The 19,611-nt window shown below is 33.4% G+C and overlaps 2 protein-coding genes across 2 annotated transcripts; one reads left to right on the top strand and one right to left on the bottom strand.

The window, feature by feature from the left end:
* Positions 1-1,967: 1,967 nt before the first annotated feature.
* Positions 1,968-4,344, bottom strand: LOC110384008 (cytochrome b5-related protein). Its single transcript, XM_021345020.3, has 5 exons — positions 3,997-4,344; positions 3,395-3,798; positions 3,126-3,311; positions 2,739-2,969; positions 1,968-2,375 (listed from the first exon to the last, which is right to left on the bottom strand). The coding sequence occupies exons 1-5, from the start codon at positions 4,249-4,251 to the stop codon at positions 2,090-2,092; spliced, it is 1,362 nt and encodes a 453-aa protein (XP_021200695.3). The 5' UTR covers positions 4,252-4,344; the 3' UTR covers positions 1,968-2,089.
* Positions 4,345-5,762: 1,418 nt separating this feature from the next.
* LOC110384000 (cytochrome b5-related protein) lies at positions 5,763-10,747 on the top strand. The gene is made up of 5 exons (XM_021345009.3): positions 5,763-6,159; positions 6,567-6,970; positions 8,320-8,508; positions 9,331-9,561; positions 10,249-10,747. Exons 1-5 carry the CDS (start codon positions 5,908-5,910, stop codon positions 10,529-10,531), a joined length of 1,359 nt encoding a protein of 452 aa, XP_021200684.3. The 5' UTR covers positions 5,763-5,907; the 3' UTR covers positions 10,532-10,747.
* The last annotated feature ends 8,864 nt before the right edge of the window (positions 10,748-19,611 follow it).

Consider the following 19,611-nt stretch of genomic DNA (forward strand, 5'->3'; position numbering starts at 1 on the left):
ATAATTTATTATTTAACTTTTGGCCACTATTTACTAGCTCTTCGCAACGTCTCATGAATATTAATCTCGATCCATCTTAACATTAAATCGACTGCAAAATATTTCATGAACGCAAGCCACAGAGCTCACTCAAAGGAAATATTTCAACTAGAAAATATCTTTCATCGCAACGTCTGCCACTAATAAAATAGTATTAATAGCAAAGCTACTGAAGATTTATTTTTATTTTGATCTGTAATACGTCAAAGCTGTTTATTATATCTTCTAGTTTCTTAGTACATTTCTTAAGGCTGCCTTATTCCTCAGTGCAGATTCATATAATATAATTATATACTTCACATGATGGTCACCTGTCAGTTCTCTCTACATTCCAACCCATAATGTAACATTATTTTCGTCAGTTAATTAATTTCACTTCTGGAGTAATTTTGAAATAATTTTGCAACGGAATACTTTAAATATTGTATGAAGCTATCTACTTTGATATTCATTTACGTTTTATCAAAATATGGACTGTTTACCTACAAGTGATGTGTGCATAGCACAGAAACATGAGCTGTAAGAACATTTTCTAAAGGACAATGGGCAGATTGGTATACCCCACCAATAGCAATGTCATATACATATATCATTGGATAGGCCTTTTTATGTAGAACAATATTTACTATGACAGCTTTGCTGAAATGTTTGTCCGTTCTGAGATATAGATCAAAAACTGTGCAAAAGTTAGAACTAAGTAATCTATTGATAACTCAAGTTTTTAAAGGAAAATCTAAGAACTACTAAGTGTAAGTCTTGTATGAAAGAAAATCAGATTACAGTATTGATTAGCATCCGTTTTAAGATTGTTTGTTATCTATATCTCAGAACGGACAAACAATAGAACAAAGCTGTCATAGTAAATGTTGTTCCAGTTAAAAAGACCTGTCCAATGATATGTATGACTTTCCTATTGGTGCGGTTTCTCACTACGCCCAACATCCAGTTGGTACAATAAAAGGTTGAAATGCTACATAATAGTAACAATTATGGATCCTAACGGGCACAGTAGTACTTACAAGACTTAAAGTTATTAGTACTTAGATTTTCCTTTAAAAACTTGAGGTATCAATAGATTACTTAGTTCTAACTTTTGCACAGTTTTTGATCTATATCTCAGAACGGACAAACATTTCAGCAAAGCTGTCATAGTAAATATTGTTCTACATAAAAAGGCCTATCCAATGATATATATGACATTCCTATTGGTGGGGTATACCAGGTCCCATATATTTGTGCCCATTGTCCTTTGTTTAAATTTTAATGAAATGTCGGTGCAACCTGTAAATAATACCTAATTAGGATAAGATAATTTAGACGATTAGAAGAAAGGATAGTGAAAACCATAGGAATAGTAAAAACACCCATACTTACTCAAGCTTAAGCTCCTGGCATCATTGATGTTCTTCTACGGCTTGTCTTCATTAATATAGAGAGATCCCCATAACAATAATAAACATCAACAAAATCCCTGATATCAAAGCGTGACCCTCTATAAACCGTGTTATTGTTAGGAAAAGTTGATTGCGATAATTTATTCATCGACTTCTGATAAACGAAGTCACAGCGAGACCAAAAGGTCGTCTTTATCATTGACTTTTGTGTAACAAAACATTGCAATATTGATTATAGAGCTTTATAAATTAATACGGGGCCGCAGAATCATTGTTATTTTATTTTCTTTATCTGCAAAAATATTTACTTCGAAGATAATTTTATATTTAGGATAATGTCAGCGACCTCTTGATCTCACTTTGAAAACTAACTTAGGTTTGATATTTCAATAATAGATTGATAACTTTGTATACCTAGTGATTACATACTTATGGACAAATATATTTTTTAATACTTACCCTTTTAGACAAGATTAGAATAGCTCTGTGAAAAACATGTAGTTTAAAACTTGTAATAAAAATAAATATGCGTAATATATCATAACTTATTTATTAAAATAATATAATTTTACCTGAGAGTAACAATCCAAGTTTTGCTGCACCATAATATTACACTCAGAATTAAGTAAAAATAATAATAACATTTTTACATGGTTTTACTGATTCTCATCCAGCAAAGTAGGATTTTCTTTAACAGCCATTTGCATTTGTCCAATAAAAAGATCGAATGACGACGTCAATCTGAAATTAGCTCTAAACTTTTTACAATGCTCTAAGAAAACTGGATACAGATTTCTTAAGACAACTTGATCTAACGTCGGGAAGAGATGATGCAGTGCATGGTCGCCAAAGAAGGTCATTGAAGTGAAGAGGCTTCCATTGATGTCCTTACGATCCATCACAGCTTCGAGCTCATGCATGCCCCAATCGACAGTTTTCTCCCTGAAGAATGATAGATATAACTTAACGTCGAACAGAGTATAGAATAAACTCAAGTTTTATGACCAAGCTATAAAAATGTCATGAAAACTAGTTTTGCATGTGACATGGTTTTAAAGTATTGCTGTTTACAATAGACGTTTTAAAATATGTTTCGAATGTACGCTATTGGAACTAAATTGTACACAGTTTGTTTGGAAAGACGTATTACTTAATGTTTTACCTAATCTCAAACTGTCTCATATTAGAGACTGTAATGGATATTTAATTAGCCTGTTAAATAACTGTTGCACTATATAATGTCATCTTCATTGCACATGTATAGATAAAAAACTACCACAGCAATGAATACAAAAGTCAGCTTACCTGAGTTGGTCGCCATCTTTGAAGATCTTAGGATGGTGATGAGCAGCGTTGGACCCAATACTCATGAAGATGAAGCTGCCAGTACAAACGATCCACATCCAAGAGGTGACGGCATGGTAGAAGGTGGAACCACTGACGATGTACATAAAAATGGGGAGAAGAAAGCCAACACCGTCGTGCCATCTGTAGTGGCGTTTGAAGAAGTCTTTACGGATGAAATTACTGACGAATCTGTAAACATAGACATAGATATTTATAAAACAGAAGTAATGAAGATAGAAAATATTTTAGAATTGTTTTCACCCGCATAACTGTTCAGGAAGCCAGTTTCCGTGCTTCTCCAAACTCAATTTAAGGTTCAAATGAGATTAAGAAATACTATCATACCTTTTCAAGAAATTCAAAGTCGTCGAGAATGGGAAGAAAATACATTCGATTACGATGGTAAGATACGAGTATATAGGCTTCTTCCTTGGATTCCAGAACACTATTGGTTCGAAAGCACTCACTTCTAGATCCATAAGAGTGTTCGGATAAAGATGGTGAGAAAGTGCATGGGATACTCTGAAGTCTCTGTAAGAATAACGATTTTCAATCAATGTTTTTTATCATTATAATAGGTATTTATTAGTTTTTAAGATCTTAAAGATACTGACCTGTAAGACCATAAGGTTAAATTAAAAAGATACATCCTCCAATTTGATCTTATATGGATGTAACTATGTGACGCAATGCAAGTCCATGCAAGGCTTAGAGACGCCACCAAGTAGGAAATCATCACAACCCAATAGTTGGCAGCCCAACATGATATAACAGACGATATCAATGTCGTTGCAAAAAGACCGTCAATAATATAATTTGGCTTCCTTCGCTCACTTGCTGGAATTTTCTCTATTTCTTTCCTCACAGCACGTTTCAATGTTTTGTAAAATCCGTCCTCCTCAAAAGTGAAAGGAGAATTCCTGGGAGTCTTAGCGTCTCTCACATAATACTTTTCTAACATTTTTTCTACGACTGGGTTCAAGTGATGAGTCTCAAAAGCCTCTGTTATGTCTGTTCCCTGGAAATACTCATAATGTTACAATAGTTCCAAAATTAGATATTCAAACATGCTACGATTAACTCTTGACTGTACCTTAAATAGAATACGAAATCGCAAATATTGGTGTAGCAGAATAAATTGACGTTCATATTTTATTACTACGGGCCTAGACCCCACTTCACTCACAACAAAAATATACAAGGGTAATTAGGTTACCTTAGATAGCTCAAGCCACTCGGAGCCGCCGGGATGCTTATCTAGAAAGTCGTTGAAATCAAAAAGCCCATCACGTACTCTCCATAAACCTTCTGCTCCATCGTCCATGGCCTTTCCTTCTAACCATTGTACGGGATCCCGGAATCCGCCATCTCTCAACGAAGGGTACTTCAATTGCGGGAAACTAACGTGAGTTTTTTTCTCAGCTGCTGTTTGATGTGCCCACTCTATATAACTCGTGTCTTTGGGCGCCATCTTGTTTTCTCGTAATTCACTACTAATTGACGTTGTTATCACTCAACATGCGCACTGTCCAAACATTGGAAACAGTTTAAATGGCTGGGCCGGTATTCAACTGTTTTATATGACTATATAATATTAGTTGATATCAATTCATGTGATAAAAATTATGCTCATAAACATAACAATAATTAAATCTTGGGAACAAAAAAATATGTCTTTCGGTTATTACTCAATGTTACAAGAATTGTTTAAGTAATTAGTAAAACTTTGTTTTAAGAGTATGATTTCAAAGATAAACCCAAAATGCTAATGAAATCTCATTCAAAAGTAGGTCCCGCAGAAGTTTTCAAGGATTTACAAGAGCACACTGAAATTGAGTACTAAAATATATATTTTACGATTCTTGGTCTGTTCAAAGAACTATAACCGAAAAACCGTCGGAGAGTCAGCTGGCAAACGTTCCTATTACATATTCTACGAGTGAAACAGAATACTTTATTCTACATGAGATCTAAACGTGGCTAAAATTATGCGCTTGTTTGAGAAATCTTCGTTATTTTCAAACGATCTAAATGAAACATATATCAACATCAGTTTGTGCATATGGAAGAATTAGAAATCAATTAAGTAACATTTAACAGCATAAAGTACAAAGTTATCCAAAAATATTCCTTTTACCTTAACTTAAAAAAATAAGTTAATTAAGAAGATGGATCATTTTTTGTCGTAAAGTGTATACAAGTGCATCAAACAAGTTTCGTGTGGATTTGTTATCACTTAAGACACCATTTACACAAAACATAGTAAGTTGTATAATTAAAATGTAAACAGGATTTCATTGTGAGAATATAAATAAATAACAAAAATATTTAAACTAACACATAAGAATAATAAATTGGAAGAGAACATGGAAGTTTACACACGTATTTTTTATTGTATGGAATGTCCAAAGGATACTATTTTGACTTTTCTATATGAATTATGTGATCGTAATATTACCGGGTGCGTAAGTTTTAGATCAAGAACGAATAAACATTGTGTAATAAACAAATATATCTCAAAGGTTATCGTAATCCATGCACTTGCAATATGATCATAAAGGTGTTTCTATACTGAAACTAGTAGTAGAATAGGTAATATTAAGAAAAAAAAATAATACTTAAATTATTGTTATACAAGTAAAGATGTCATTAATAGATAAAACGAGTAGACAAAAAGCAATCAACTTAGAAAAACCAACAAACGCCCAAAAATAAAGTATTTCATTTAAGGAGTCGTTTTTGTTCATTTAGGTATTTATTTTAATTTTATCACTAATGAGCATAATTCTCCTAATAAAAATGCCTCAGGATCACAATTATTAATTAGCCTAATTTGTATGCACGAATCCTAATACAAACCTAAACTTCATTAACAGTTTAACAACAATTTAACGACATTTAACGCCTAATTACTATCGTTTATTGACAAATGTGCTAGTAATTTAATATTTAATTCTATTTACAAAATCAAAGGAACCAATCAACTAACTAATATTTGTGTTAATGAAAGTCATTAAATTACTAGTCGAGATAGCATATGCAGTACAGTGTGTGTTGAGTGCATCACGCCAGTCGTGTGGTTTGTGGCGTGATTATATAATTTATAAAATAATTTAACTAAATAAATATGGCCCCAAATTCGGAGTGGGTGGAAGGTGCTCAACAAAGAGCAATAGATAAAAATACTCACGTCAGTTTCCCCCAGTTAAAGTACCCATCTTTACGAGATGACGGACTAAGAGACCCGGTGCAGTGGCTCTCAGGGAAAGCAATGGACGACGGCGCCGAAGGATTATGGCGTATTCATGACAAACTATACGACCTGACGAGCTTTATGAAGCGCCACCCTGGAGGTGAAGAATGGCTGGAACTCACCCAAGTATGTACTACTAAACTTTTTATTTTGCCTCTCTAAAATAAATATAAAGTACCTCCTGCATTAAACACCTCATAGGGCGCACTTTTGAGAATTTAAAGACAAAGCCAAATATTTAGTAGGTGCTTAGAGACTGTCGTTTCTTCGAGCAGGGAATCAATATTGCTATTCCACGTGGCAATACCGTTACTCGTTTTCAATGATTTGGAAGACATTCTGATATTTGAACGGTGAAGTTTATATTGCTTGCGGGAAATATTCAAAACTGTTTAATATTTAATGCAATGTGCAAAGTAGTAATGCAGTAGTTGCAATGTTTACTTAAATAAAATTAATTATTTAGTTGCTCTATTTTAGCAAATAGTGCGCAGAAACTATTTATTAATCATAGCTTAATGTTCAAATTACAGGGCACCGACATAACTGAAGCTTTTGAATCTCATCACTTGAACCCATCCACAGAGAAAATTCTTACACAATATTATATAAGGGATGCAAAGACTCCCCGTAATTCGCCGTTCACGTTCAAAGAAGATGGCTTTTATAAAACGCTAAAGAGAGCGGCTTTTGAGGAGCTCAAGAAAATCCCTAAGGATGCATCTAAGACTGCAGATTATATAACAGATGGCTTGTTTGTATCTCTGCTCATTAGTTCGGCCTGTGCCTGCTCAGTCACCAACTATTTCGCTGTAAAGTTTTGGTATGCGTATGCGTCGGTAAACTTGGCCTTTTTAACGGTCGCCTGCCACAACTTTATACACAGAAAAACTAATTGGAGAATGTATTTGTTCAATATGAGCATGTGGTCTTACAGGTGAGTGTTTTAGTAGTCAGTAAGTTATGTCGTTATCGAGATCATTATGCATTTACCTACTCCATTTTGAGTCGGCACTTAACTAAAGGTAAACAATCTGGATATGATTATTTACACAAATACATTATTTTTAAAAATAAACTACTCCTCAACATAATGATTTAAATGAGAAAGCATTTTTTTTAATTGACAGTTTAATAGCCACATTACAAGCTAAGATCATAAGTAAAAGTCATATGAAAATGGTTTAACATTAGTTAAGTGCCTACTCAAATGAGAGTTTAGTCAGCATGAATTCAAAGCAGTAAAGCTGATAGTTTTTTTAACCACAGTAAAAATCTAAGTATTAACCAGCATGATTACCAGAACGAACTCAAACTACGAAGCTTAATTATGCTGATGAGAAAATTGTAGAGTTTTTAATCAAGGCAAGACGTTTCTCTCAGAAATTAAGAAGTTTTAGCTTTGAAAGTTTCTTCTGATGTCTTTAACCCTTTTGACGTATACTTAGAACGTATTAATTGTATGACGCCGTCACGTTCAACTTAATTATTTTAATTAGCTCGTAGTATTAAGTTTGTATTAAATAATTAGGTACTTTTACTAGGGTTATTTTTATTTGTCACACTCAATAAGTGTGAATATGAAGCTTAAAGGCAGCAAAAAATTATTATCATAATTTAGTCAAACTATACACTTTTTCACTTTTTCACGATTTTCGAAAAAGTCCTTGTTTGCCAAAACTTTTCAAAGTCAAACTATATATGTTCCTCAAACACCCATTATAGAATTGGAACAATCCCAAAGAGCAATTCTTATGGGAGGCCATTACCTTCCATTTGGATGCCTTACAAATGAATAGATTTATGTTTTCAACTTAGTCAAAATTATCTTCCATGTTCACCAATACCTACTTACTTGAGGTTTATTTTATGGGAATTATCTACTTATCTGATCTTGGTTTTACTTTACTTTGGATTGTTACTGTTCTTGAAAACACTCCCATAGTGATTACATAAATCAAGGGAACATAAGAAACTGTGGTTCTTCTAAACGAAAAATTCTATTAGGTTCATATTTTATTTGTTCGTTACGTGTATCACTTCCTGAGTCACGTCGATGGTTTTTAATGGTTTTATTACCGAAACCCAACGAAAAGAGGGGTATTATTAAGTAAAGTGCGACGTACAACGAATCACAGTATGTTTGTGTTACTGCAGCTCTTATATAGATTAATCGATTTGGATTTATACATTTTTTAGATAAAAGGTGGTGTTTCAGCCGTGGTTCTTAGACATATATTTTTATTTAAAAAATAGGTCTTTAATCTATTCTAATATATTTTACAGAGATTTCCGGGTATCCCACGTACTCTCTCACCACCTCTATACAAACACCCTGATGGATTTGGAAATCAGTTCATTAGAACCGGTTTTGTTCTACAATCCGAGGAAAGACAAACCACTGCACGCCAAGTTGGGATTTATAACAGAAATATTCTTCTTTCCTTTCATATTCTTGTTAAGTTTTATCAAAAGGTGAGTTGTGTTTTGAAAATGTACCAGCTTAAATGTCAAGATACAGTTGGGATATTATTTTTGAACTCGTTTAGGATAAGAAATAATATTTTCTATTTGATTTGTTGGTTAGTGTTGAGCAGTGGACGACAATTGGCTGATATTATTATAATGATCTGTGGTTACATAGCAATAAGTTATAATTTATATTAACAAACTGTGTAAAAAAACATTTACTCTAGACTCAACAAATTACCGAAGCAGCTCGGATTTCAACTCAAAATCTCAACTGTGTGTCGTTGTATCTCAAAAATAATTCACGTGTTGGCCTTTTTATCACGAATTACGTTATTATTCATTTACACATTGAATACAAACATAAGTTTTAATAACAACTGCGATAGCCACCCGAAATATATAAACATTTTCAAAGGGCACATGGCGTTATAAAAAAGTTAATTACAGTTAGATATTGGCAGACCATGAGTGATTCAGAACTTGACTCCAAATAATGTGATGGAAATGGTCATGACTTCTAAGCAAGACGAAGTTTCATTTATATTATTTTCTTGGTCGATTTTTTGGTCTATGTAGCATTTGGTATTAATGTCAATAGGATGAGATTGATCTGAATTCAGAATCTATAACCCCTAAGATAAAGCAAATGTAGCATTATATACCTGTACCTAATCTATGAAAGCATCTAAAAACAAATTCAAAAACTGCGAAATTGAGTTGCACGGGAGAAAGTAGATAGCAGCATTTGTAAAAGCAACAAATTAAGCAAATATTTACTGAGACAATACTAAACAATACAACTAAAAAAATACATTGACCTTCCAGATTCCTCTCAATATTCCTTCGTCAAGGGTTCTTCAAGAGTCACTACCGCTGGCACGATGCCATCGGCTTACTCCTACCAGTCTGGATGTGCCTCGCCAGTGGCGCCCCCATGCCTCACGTGGTGTCCACGTGGCTTTGGATCAATTGTACGGGCAGCTTGTTGTTCTACTCTATTGGCGTGAATGCTGCTCACCATCATCCTGATGCTATCAAAGACGGCGATGAACCTGCGTGAGTAACAAATGAATAGCGAATTTTATGGTTCCATTTATAAAGTCTTCTTTTGTTTTAAATTAAGGACTTTGAACCAGCCTAGTGCAATTTACTAGCATAATGATTTCGCATTCATGGTATTGGGTGTCCCATCCCAATACTGCCACTATGTAGGTAAAAAAATAACTGTGATTAACAATTCGGCGAGTTCATACATAGAGATTATACAAGTTGCAAAAAGCAGTCTAGAATTATATTTTTTTTCTCATTTCTGTCAACACTGTTATCAAATATTACAACGCAGTCATAATTATTGTTTTAATTTGATACTACAATTAATACCTACATTGTTTTTCGAGATCACTATTGACCACTTAGATACTTTCGTGTACTTACTATGTAGTGTACTACATATGTGTAGTAGTTTTGTAGTTTCGTGGTAAATTAAAAAAAATGCATTTGCGGTTGAAAAGTAAAAATTGAAATAAATAAGAACTAACTGGTATCTATTAAATAATCAGGTAAAATAGTGTAAAAAAAAAAACAAAAAACACGCTAGTCATTGTATTGTCATCAGAACTCAGAACGTGTGCAAAATTTTAACCTGATCAAAGACCGGACATACCTACACCTACATAGTTACAAGTGAAGCTAATAAGCGTGTTAAAAAGGCATGTTTTTAACACACCACCTTATAAATTCCAGGAGCGAAACTCCAGACTGGGGCATGCACCAAGTGGAAGCTCTCCTCGACCGCAAGGATATCAACGGAAACGCATTTCTCGTCATGACGTTATTCGGAGACCACACCCTCCACCATATGTTCCCAACCCTAGACCATAGCCTACTCAAGTACCTACATCCAACCTTCATAGACCTCTGCAAAAAATATCAAGCCAACTACAGGGTGTCCACACAATTCAAAATGGTTCTCGGACAGATACAAGAAACAATGCGTACCGAATTCAAAACCAAGAAAAATAATTGAAAGTTATTTCGAAAATAAAATTAATGAAGCGGAAGGGAATATTATCAAATCGTTCCCCATTAATATGATATTAAGATGAGCCTCCAGATATTATTTTTGGAACGTTATTTATATTCTTTATGGACGCCATTTGATATTTTCGTTCGTTTAATATTACTTCCTACTCTTCGTGACATCTTTTGTTGAAATTATTAATAAACATTTAATTGATCGGTACTATATTTTTCTTTTTAAATATACCTATTGGTTATTATTTTATTTTCACTGACATTGAAAATTATCAACTAAATAACTAATAACCACAAAATGTTTTGCGGAAGAAGAACATTAAAAATTAAGGCATAGAATTCCACTCCATTAATGAGCTGTATTTCCTGGAATCAAAGCCACTTCTCTTAATCTGTTCATTCCGTCTCACCAGCAAAGGTAATTTCAACTGAGCCCATTAAGAAAATAGTGATGATGACAATTTACCCCTTAATTCTCTTTACGCGACCTTTTAACCCCTAATTTAATTCCCGCAACAATTGCTAAAGCTTTCGGATGAAACGATGGTACTGCACTTTAATTTGAATTAACTTCGATGGGAATGAAAAACCTTGTAGCTGTCGACGATTCGAACCCTAATTTAAAACGAGATCAGTCGAGATGTCGATACTATCCAAAAGGGAGTCCAAAAGAGGATATGAATAATTTTACGAATAACGTAGTTGCGATATGTGTGTATTAGTGCGTTCTATCTAAAAAAAATATTTAGTTAAATTGAGAACTGGAATTTGTGAGGCTGTTTGAGCAACCTATTCAATTTTGAAAATAATAATAATTCGTATTTTTAAAAGCCTATATAGCCTGTAATGCCAGAAGAAGATATTATAAATCGAATATCTTCATTAATGTTCAGTTTTCCCAAAATGTATACATAAGTAAATTACGTTTTACTTACATATTTCCCTAGCGAACCTGTACAACTCTAGCATTTCTAGCTGAAAACCAGGTTTTAGCTACCCAGATTGCAGACTTAGGTAAAATTGGAATTAGCATAAAATCTCACCTTTCGTAGCTCTGAGTGCGTTCACAATGAGACTCGTTACTTCGTCATGCAAATTAGTACTTCCCCAGAGATTTGTAAAGAGTTCCTCATGTACAGAAAATAACTTTACAACTACACTACATGTGTATGGAAATAAGGAATAAGTTATGAAGCGAAATAGCTGTATTTTATACTTCAAAATATAAGAACAAATAAAAATGTTTAACTGACTGACTGATGATTATCATTCGCCGATTTAATTCAATAAAAAAATCGATATATAGTTTTATTAAAAGCCGTTTAGCGCTTTCGGGAATAACTGTTCAATTTATGTCTATAATTGTGAAAGGAAATACTTGGAACTTTATTTTAATATGCAAAATATGAAATAGTTTTTCAGTTGAAAATGTACTTTGTGGAAACCATATCACTAGAATATGCGTATACCTAGTTTTTTTTTGTAAATATTGTGTATATTTACAAAAAACAAAAAACTATTTGACTCCAACTACTGTTGGTGAAAAGTTTATTCATTCCACCGGAAAAAGTCACCTAATTTAAAGAACAAATAAATTCCTATTGCCTACGTTACGCCATAAAATCTACATGTTTTGTTAGTTTATTAGGTAATTTCCGAAACCTGTAACTCCCCTCTTATTTTGAACGCGCAGGTCAAAGTTATCTTCAGATCTGGCAATCCATTCTACGCAAATTGGTTATTCATCCTGACGCAAGGGAGAGTTATATTTGTTCGTAAATCCTATGTCCTATGTAAACATCTTATTTGTGGAATTCAGGCCAATTGGAACTGTGAATACGTCGAGTTCATATAAAACGTAATGAAATTCTATTGTTTAGAGGCTATCTGATCTCATATTTCAGTTATTGTGACAGTAATATCGTATTTATTTGGGATAATCTTTTCAATGAAAATGGAAACAAAATTGAGAAAGTTTAACCCTTTTTGGACAATATTAATATGTAATACAATAAAACTTTATCGAAAAGTAAAAAACTAGAACGATTCAGAAGTTTGGACAAAAATCCTTTCCAGCATTGAGTTAGTGGTTATAAAATATGACAGTTTAAAGATCCTAGAAAACTTTATGAGAATGAAGTGATATTCTTATCCTTATTTTATTAGTCGGCAGAAGTTGAAAGCTTTAATTAAAACTTTTAGTTGGAAAATTATGTCAGTATTTAACTCAATTTTAAAAACAGTTTCATGGGTATTCCATATTAGTAACCAAAGATAATATACGCAACAGTTTTTGAGGGAAAGTACTACATACTTATTCTTATATTGCCACTAAGTTTTATACTTTCTGCAACACTGAGTACTTAATGGCAGGTACAAATTTTGACGTCATGCGAACAATCACTACCAGTCCATTCTTTTCGCTGTCTTCTTCTAGACCGTACAATTCACTCATCTGCGACCCATTACTAAACTTCTTGTCACTCTAGAAGGGGATAGATCCTTTATAAAGAAAACAAGCTATTCATTCACTCTTAACAAATCATCGAAGGAAAGTATCATCAAATTCTGCAAAAGCTGTTAGGATAGCTACGTTTAAACAAAAGACATTCTCTTGTCAAACCACAACGGAACGACAGAAACCAACTGACAGCACTAAGCTGCTGTTTTTCCAGTTCTAAAAAAAGTGAACACGCACTGGAAATGAAGCCAGTGTACAAAGGGGACAAAGGGCGATTGCTGACTGCTCTTTATTGTTTGCCTCACAATATAAAAACTTCCTTTCACGGCAAAAGACTTGAACCAAAAAACCGATAATATTTTTTTCAGTAAATAAAATAAAGCGAATCATTCTCTTCCGCCACAAAATTTTGTCAGCACCTGTAAATGACAAACGGTATTTCGTGTATTAAAAATATGATAATCTTTCTCATATATTTAAACTTAACGTAAAAGCGATTTCTTTTCTTTATTTGTTATTGAAATATAGCTTTTTTCCAGTCCTTAAACAAAGCTATCGATATTTTAACTTGCATAAAATATTACAGCACTGCAAAAGTTTTATAACCGCAGGTTTTAAATTCATTATTTTAGGAATATGAAACTCCAAATATCTACCATAACTATCAATGCCAATATTGTAATCGTTCAAACATACACACCTACATTACATTATAAACCAATGCTGTTTCGAGCGTTCCCAGATTCTAACATTGTAATATCGCAGTGCACTATGAAAATGGAAACCAATCAGGAACATAATTTGCACAACACCCCACAATAGCATTAGTTTTGATTGTAAAGGTAAAGGTAAAACAATATTGCATTGCTACACGTACCTATCGAGGAAAAGGATTTATGTCAAACATTTTGGGGTTGAAGCCTGGATATGTCTTTTTTTTTCATATCGGAAAATCTCAAATAACTTCGTCGGACTGAGGGACCAATAGTATTGCTTTTGCCTTTCCATTCGGCGTTGTTCATCTAACAAACATTCCTGAAACCTATGACAGCCACATCGATCATCGCAAGCGATAATTCGACAATGAATGAAGTTCATTATTTGGTACATTATAAGCACATCATAAAGTAGGCAACTGATATTATAGCGGGCTGATTAAAATACCGATGGATCAGCGTGCCAACGTGCTAAATATCTCGCGTAGTATATTTATTTCAGGAGTAGGCCTCCATACATAATTAAGTGACAGTGATAGTTCAATAAGAAAAAAAAAACATAGATAGTTATTATCTTTAACCTATCTCCCACTAAACAAGCTAAGGAATTACATAATTAGGTACCTACTAAAGTTCCTCCACTTTAATACTACTACGTCTACTAGATTAACTTTCGAAAAGTAAATAAAAATTCTTCGAAACAAGTGTGGTATGTGTCGGATAAACAAGCATGTGGTTTGATAAGAGTCCAACATACCCTTCCGCAGTCCAGACAGACAGAATCCATTAGGAATTCACACAAAAACTACCAACGATACCGTCGAAGGTTCGATTAAAGTTTTCTGTTACGTCAGTTGCAACACGGAGGTCGGAATTGCGAGAACAAATGCCAATAAAGCGAAAAACAAATAAATAAAAACCTGAACACAACCAGACACTACTAAAATATCGTTTACAAAATCGAAAGAGGCAATAACTCATTTCTTTATTAAATAAATAGCAATTATCTTATTATCTGCGTGATTTATTTTCCCACCATCCACTCTGTTAATCTTTATAAGGTTTTGGTTAAAATTTTATCGTGCAAATATTAATATCTGGTTTAATAACTTGCCACTGTAATTTAGTTAAGTAATTTTCACGCGTAACTGGAAAATTAATTATGTTGGGTGATATTTTGAACCGAAATTAATATAAAATGTTATTTATACACGTTCCTGCTTCGATAAATTTAAGTTGCCATAGAAATCATTGAAGGTCCTTCGATGTAGGTACTCGTAGTATTACCTCTAGAAGATATGGCTATTCATTCGTCACTTATCTTAAGCCCAAACATACAGTAATGGATTCATGAATGGGTATCAAAATATTTATGTTATGTAAGTATCTACCTACGGCAGTGGTTGATGTGTCACTTTAGTTGACCGAATGTTATTTTACTATCGAAGAAAAAAACCATTGTAGTACAATCATCATCTGCCCAGTTACCCGAGCAACCCGATAACCCTTGGTAACACTGGCTGTCACACAGACTTTCTGGCTTCTGACTACTACTATGTTCAAATGACAACCGTGACCTACAGTTTATCATGCTTTCCGAAACCATTCTAGTGCCTACAATAATGTTTTTAAATGTCTACAATCAGACAAATACAAATCATTTTTGCCATCTAAATATTTGCAAGAGTAATACACCATCTTTAGGGTCGCATCATTCATCGAAATGACCTATGTCTAAACCTGTAGTCTTACCATAAAAACGTTACAAACAAATGAATTACAGGACTTTGTTTTATTAGTCTAGCTTTTACAGTTACTGTCGTGTTACTTAGCTAAAGGGTTTTTAGTCCCCTAATGGATATAGGTCATAACACAGGCTGTCTGAAAACTTTATGTTATTTATCATACAAATGACCACATAAAGGGTTACGCGAATTTTTTGCAACTTGATGACATTATTATGCTAGATATTTTTTTTTGTTGTTTTAGTATAATAAACAAAATTTGGATTTAGATAAAATGGTTTTTGTGTAAGCAATGTTTGCATTTATTTACATGATTTGAACTGCCGTGTCTGTGTTACGAGTTTTCTAACATGTTTGACTCGGCTACGGAGAATCAGCTTTACTTTCTACTAAATCATTTGATTATAATTCTCTGCCGTAATAACGTAATCTCATTTGTGGCTGGCCCCTATAAAACCATTATCAAAAATAAGTATCAAAACATCAATATAAATAAAATAGGTGTACCAAACATTCATTTACTTATTCATCAAACTCCCTAACAACTTACCTATATTAGCTTGCATAATCGCTAAGTAGGACATAAAAGTGAATAGCGTCCATAATGGTTAAAAAATAATTTTAATGAGCAATCAAGGAAAAGCGGCCCGGCCGGCCATTACCCGGAATAAGCTCAGGGAACTCCCACTTTTCTTAATGAGTGTACTCCTGACGAAGCACTCCGTAAGGCTATTTGAATTAATACGTACCTATCTATAAGATTAAGTGTCTATCAAATCTGTTGGAACAATTAGGGATGGTGTAACTTCAATTTGTAAAAGCTAATATTTGATGTATAAAGTAGGTATACACTCTAGTAACTAGACATTATCTTGTGCCTATCGGACCATCCATAATATATCGTTATATTAACGATACATAAAAATAAAATGTTATAACTAAAATGATGTATATTTATTGCATGCTATTCTTCCTGTTTATTCAATGCTTAGTTATTTGCTTTTCTGTTAGTTCATTCACTGTTAATAAATACAGATAGATGTATTTTGTTTAGTCTAATCATTTAATGGTCTTAAATTAAATAATTAAACTTTATCTGTAACTGTATTTACGATTATTCCATTGTATGAACGAAAATGAACAAAGCAACAGCATTTTGTATTCACGAACCGTACAGGAACTGAAGAAAAAACGAATAGAAGAAAATCTGTCTCGTCTACAAAATTCAATTTTACTTCCTAATCATATACTGTGAATTCTGAATTCTCAAATCTCGATTTCAATTGGACCGGTCCTTTCCTATAAAAGGTTAACAAAGTTACCGCCAGCTTCAATGTAAAAGCAAATCGAATATTAGGTTACAGCCATGGAACCTTACTAATGGACACCATCGTACACTTAGGTCCCATACATAATTGGGATAAAAGGATTTTTCTTCCCACACAATGACATGTCATATTATATCGCTATCGATTCTCAGCTTAACGGCTTACGTTGTTCTTTTCTTGTATATTTATGAGAGCGATTAGAGCCACTTTGGGGGCTGATACTTTTTCTAATACCTTTTCTTTGGAAGTAAACAAAACTCCAGATGTTCGTAAAGTTAGGGGCTTGAAGCGTTCATTATTAGGTCGATCGATATGGAATTATAAAAATATGTATTTATATTTGCAGAGATTTTTATTGAAGTTCTGATAAATGGAACTGTATATGTATCCTTGAGTTCTTTAATTTCGATATGCTCTGTTTTTATTCATTTTAATTTAACTGAGTATGATATACAAAATGAACAGTATTTTTGTGGGAATAAGGAATATTTTATATACCGTCTTTTGTTCACCATGTATGTCCATTCCCGTGCCTTTAGAATCAGCAGAGTCCCTAGAAGTTTATTATGTTTCTTTCAAGCTCTTAAATAAAAGCAAAAAGCGAGGCTGTTATAACATACATTTTTAATTAGTACGCCACATTAATGAGTACTGCGGGCCTGTAATCGTATTTGTTGGACCTCGCCTATCCGGTTAACGGATGCCCGGAAAACGTATCAGCTGAAAAATTAAACAAGTTTTACGTTTAACATTTATAATTTAATGAGAGACCTTGTAAAAGAATATTTTGCGGCAAAAAAGTCTGAAACTAACATGAAATAAGTTGCTTAAATATTTCACAAAGGCCTTTTTCTCTTATAAAAATTGTAATTATTTGGTTTTCTTCGTGAAGTTTGGTTGTTATAGCAAAAAATAGGTATTCAACTGTTTGCGAGCTGTTTTTGTAATACTTGTAGGCTATTTCCAGTTTTTATCAGCTTTAGTAAAAACATTATTCATGATGACAAAGGGATTCATAAAACATTAAGTGATATTCAAACAGCAACGTAGTCAAATCAGACACACAAATACATAGTTGCAATGACAATTCTCTTTCTAATTAGTGTGCTCGAAGTTCATTTTCTGCTAATTATTGCCCGATCGTGAATTTACAAACCTCTCTTACTATTCGTAGATAGTAAACTGAACTAATATAAAATGACTGAACGAAAAGAACAAGCTAAAATTGTGAACGTATTTTATTTATGAGACCATCGATCGCTGTCCTTGTCTTGTAGAAAAATAATATAAATAGAAGTGAGGTGTAAGAGGGGTCTTGTTATCTCGTAGACGATAGACGTTTTTGTCTAAGTACCAAAATAATAAATGACTTACGAAGAAAGACTTTTTTCTGAAAGTGCTATTTTATTCTGGGGTACTCCAATACCTAGTTAGATATCAATATGGAGGACTAATCTCTCTATACTTGTGTAATAATGTTGTATAGTAGATGGATACTTGATTCAGTGTTACTTTTCTGATCTGCGCAAAAGGAAGAACTTTACTGTTTCAAACTTTCACACCTGGAATGAACGAGGATCGGTACCTGGTTGCAGTAGATCGAAGTGTTCTTTCCTTGTTTGTCGCCGATGTCTTTCGTCATTCATTAGTGAAAAACACTAATTCGGTTGGATCGGAATTTTATTCTTAGTCGAAAAGCTGAACTCAAGGCAGTTTATATTGTTCTTGAATCCAGCCTGTCAAACACTACTTAATCGATTGAAATGTTTTTTTTTACCAGATTGTGGGATGTGGGTGGGACAAAAACCTCCAAATTAAACGAATATAATTCTGTCCTTTGTAGCAGAGTGTATGCGCAACCTAATTAACACTGATTTGACCACTGCTTCATTTCTTAATCCATGTTCATTACTAGTGGCTAGCAAATTGATTGCCAGTCAAATTTGCCACGCTAGCAAATTTAATAAATGACAGCTTTTAATAGTGCTCATTAAATTACGTGTGGCGGGTTTGGCCTGATGTATTATTTTCTGATTGAGCAGCGCTTTGACACAGAATTAGTAATTTAGAATCAATGTTTGTTGCTGACAAGCTCATATGTTTTATTTTGATCATGATAGAATTTCAAACGTATTTGAGCGTTAATACAACTGTTTGTTTGTTAGCTAAATTACTGTTTAGATTAGCTGTTTGCGTAGTGTTTATAGGTATTAAAATTTTGAACTAATTTAATGTGTATTTAATTTGAATACCTTATTGATTTAGGGTCGTTGTTCTGTGTATTGCGGTCAATTACCTCGGCTTATATTATGTGACTTTGGTTACTGTAAAAGCTGAACTTTTCGAATTATGTTCAACTTCGAAATGGGCATGCTTTCTCACATCTTTAAGAATACAGAATCTTTAATTTAAGACTATATTAAAGAAAATGACAAGCCACCACATTAACTTTAACCAGATAATTAAGTTGCGAGCAAAACGAACTCAGTCCAGACCGCTGGGTAAATTGGTAAGAATTACTTACGACGCCGACTCGACGGGAAAAATGACGTAAACTCTGCTATATTATACTACAAACCAAGATAACCTCGCAATTAGACCTTCCACTTAATAAATATTCGGCCCACGTCGGCTTATTGTTGCTGCTGCGTTATAATGCTTTTATTTTGCACGAATTTATGTGAAGCGCGTATTTTCGACCAAATTGGGTGTAATAAAAAGTAATATACGCGTTTTTCAGCCGTATTAGCAAAGTTAAGGATGCTTCTTGTATGATCTAAGTTGATAATTACCTACGTGTTGGATTAATTTCAGCCTGCGTA

Source organism: Helicoverpa armigera, chromosome 12, assembly GCF_030705265.1.
Source record: "Helicoverpa armigera isolate CAAS_96S chromosome 12, ASM3070526v1, whole genome shotgun sequence".
Lineage (NCBI taxonomy): Eukaryota > Metazoa > Arthropoda > Insecta > Lepidoptera > Noctuidae > Helicoverpa > Helicoverpa armigera.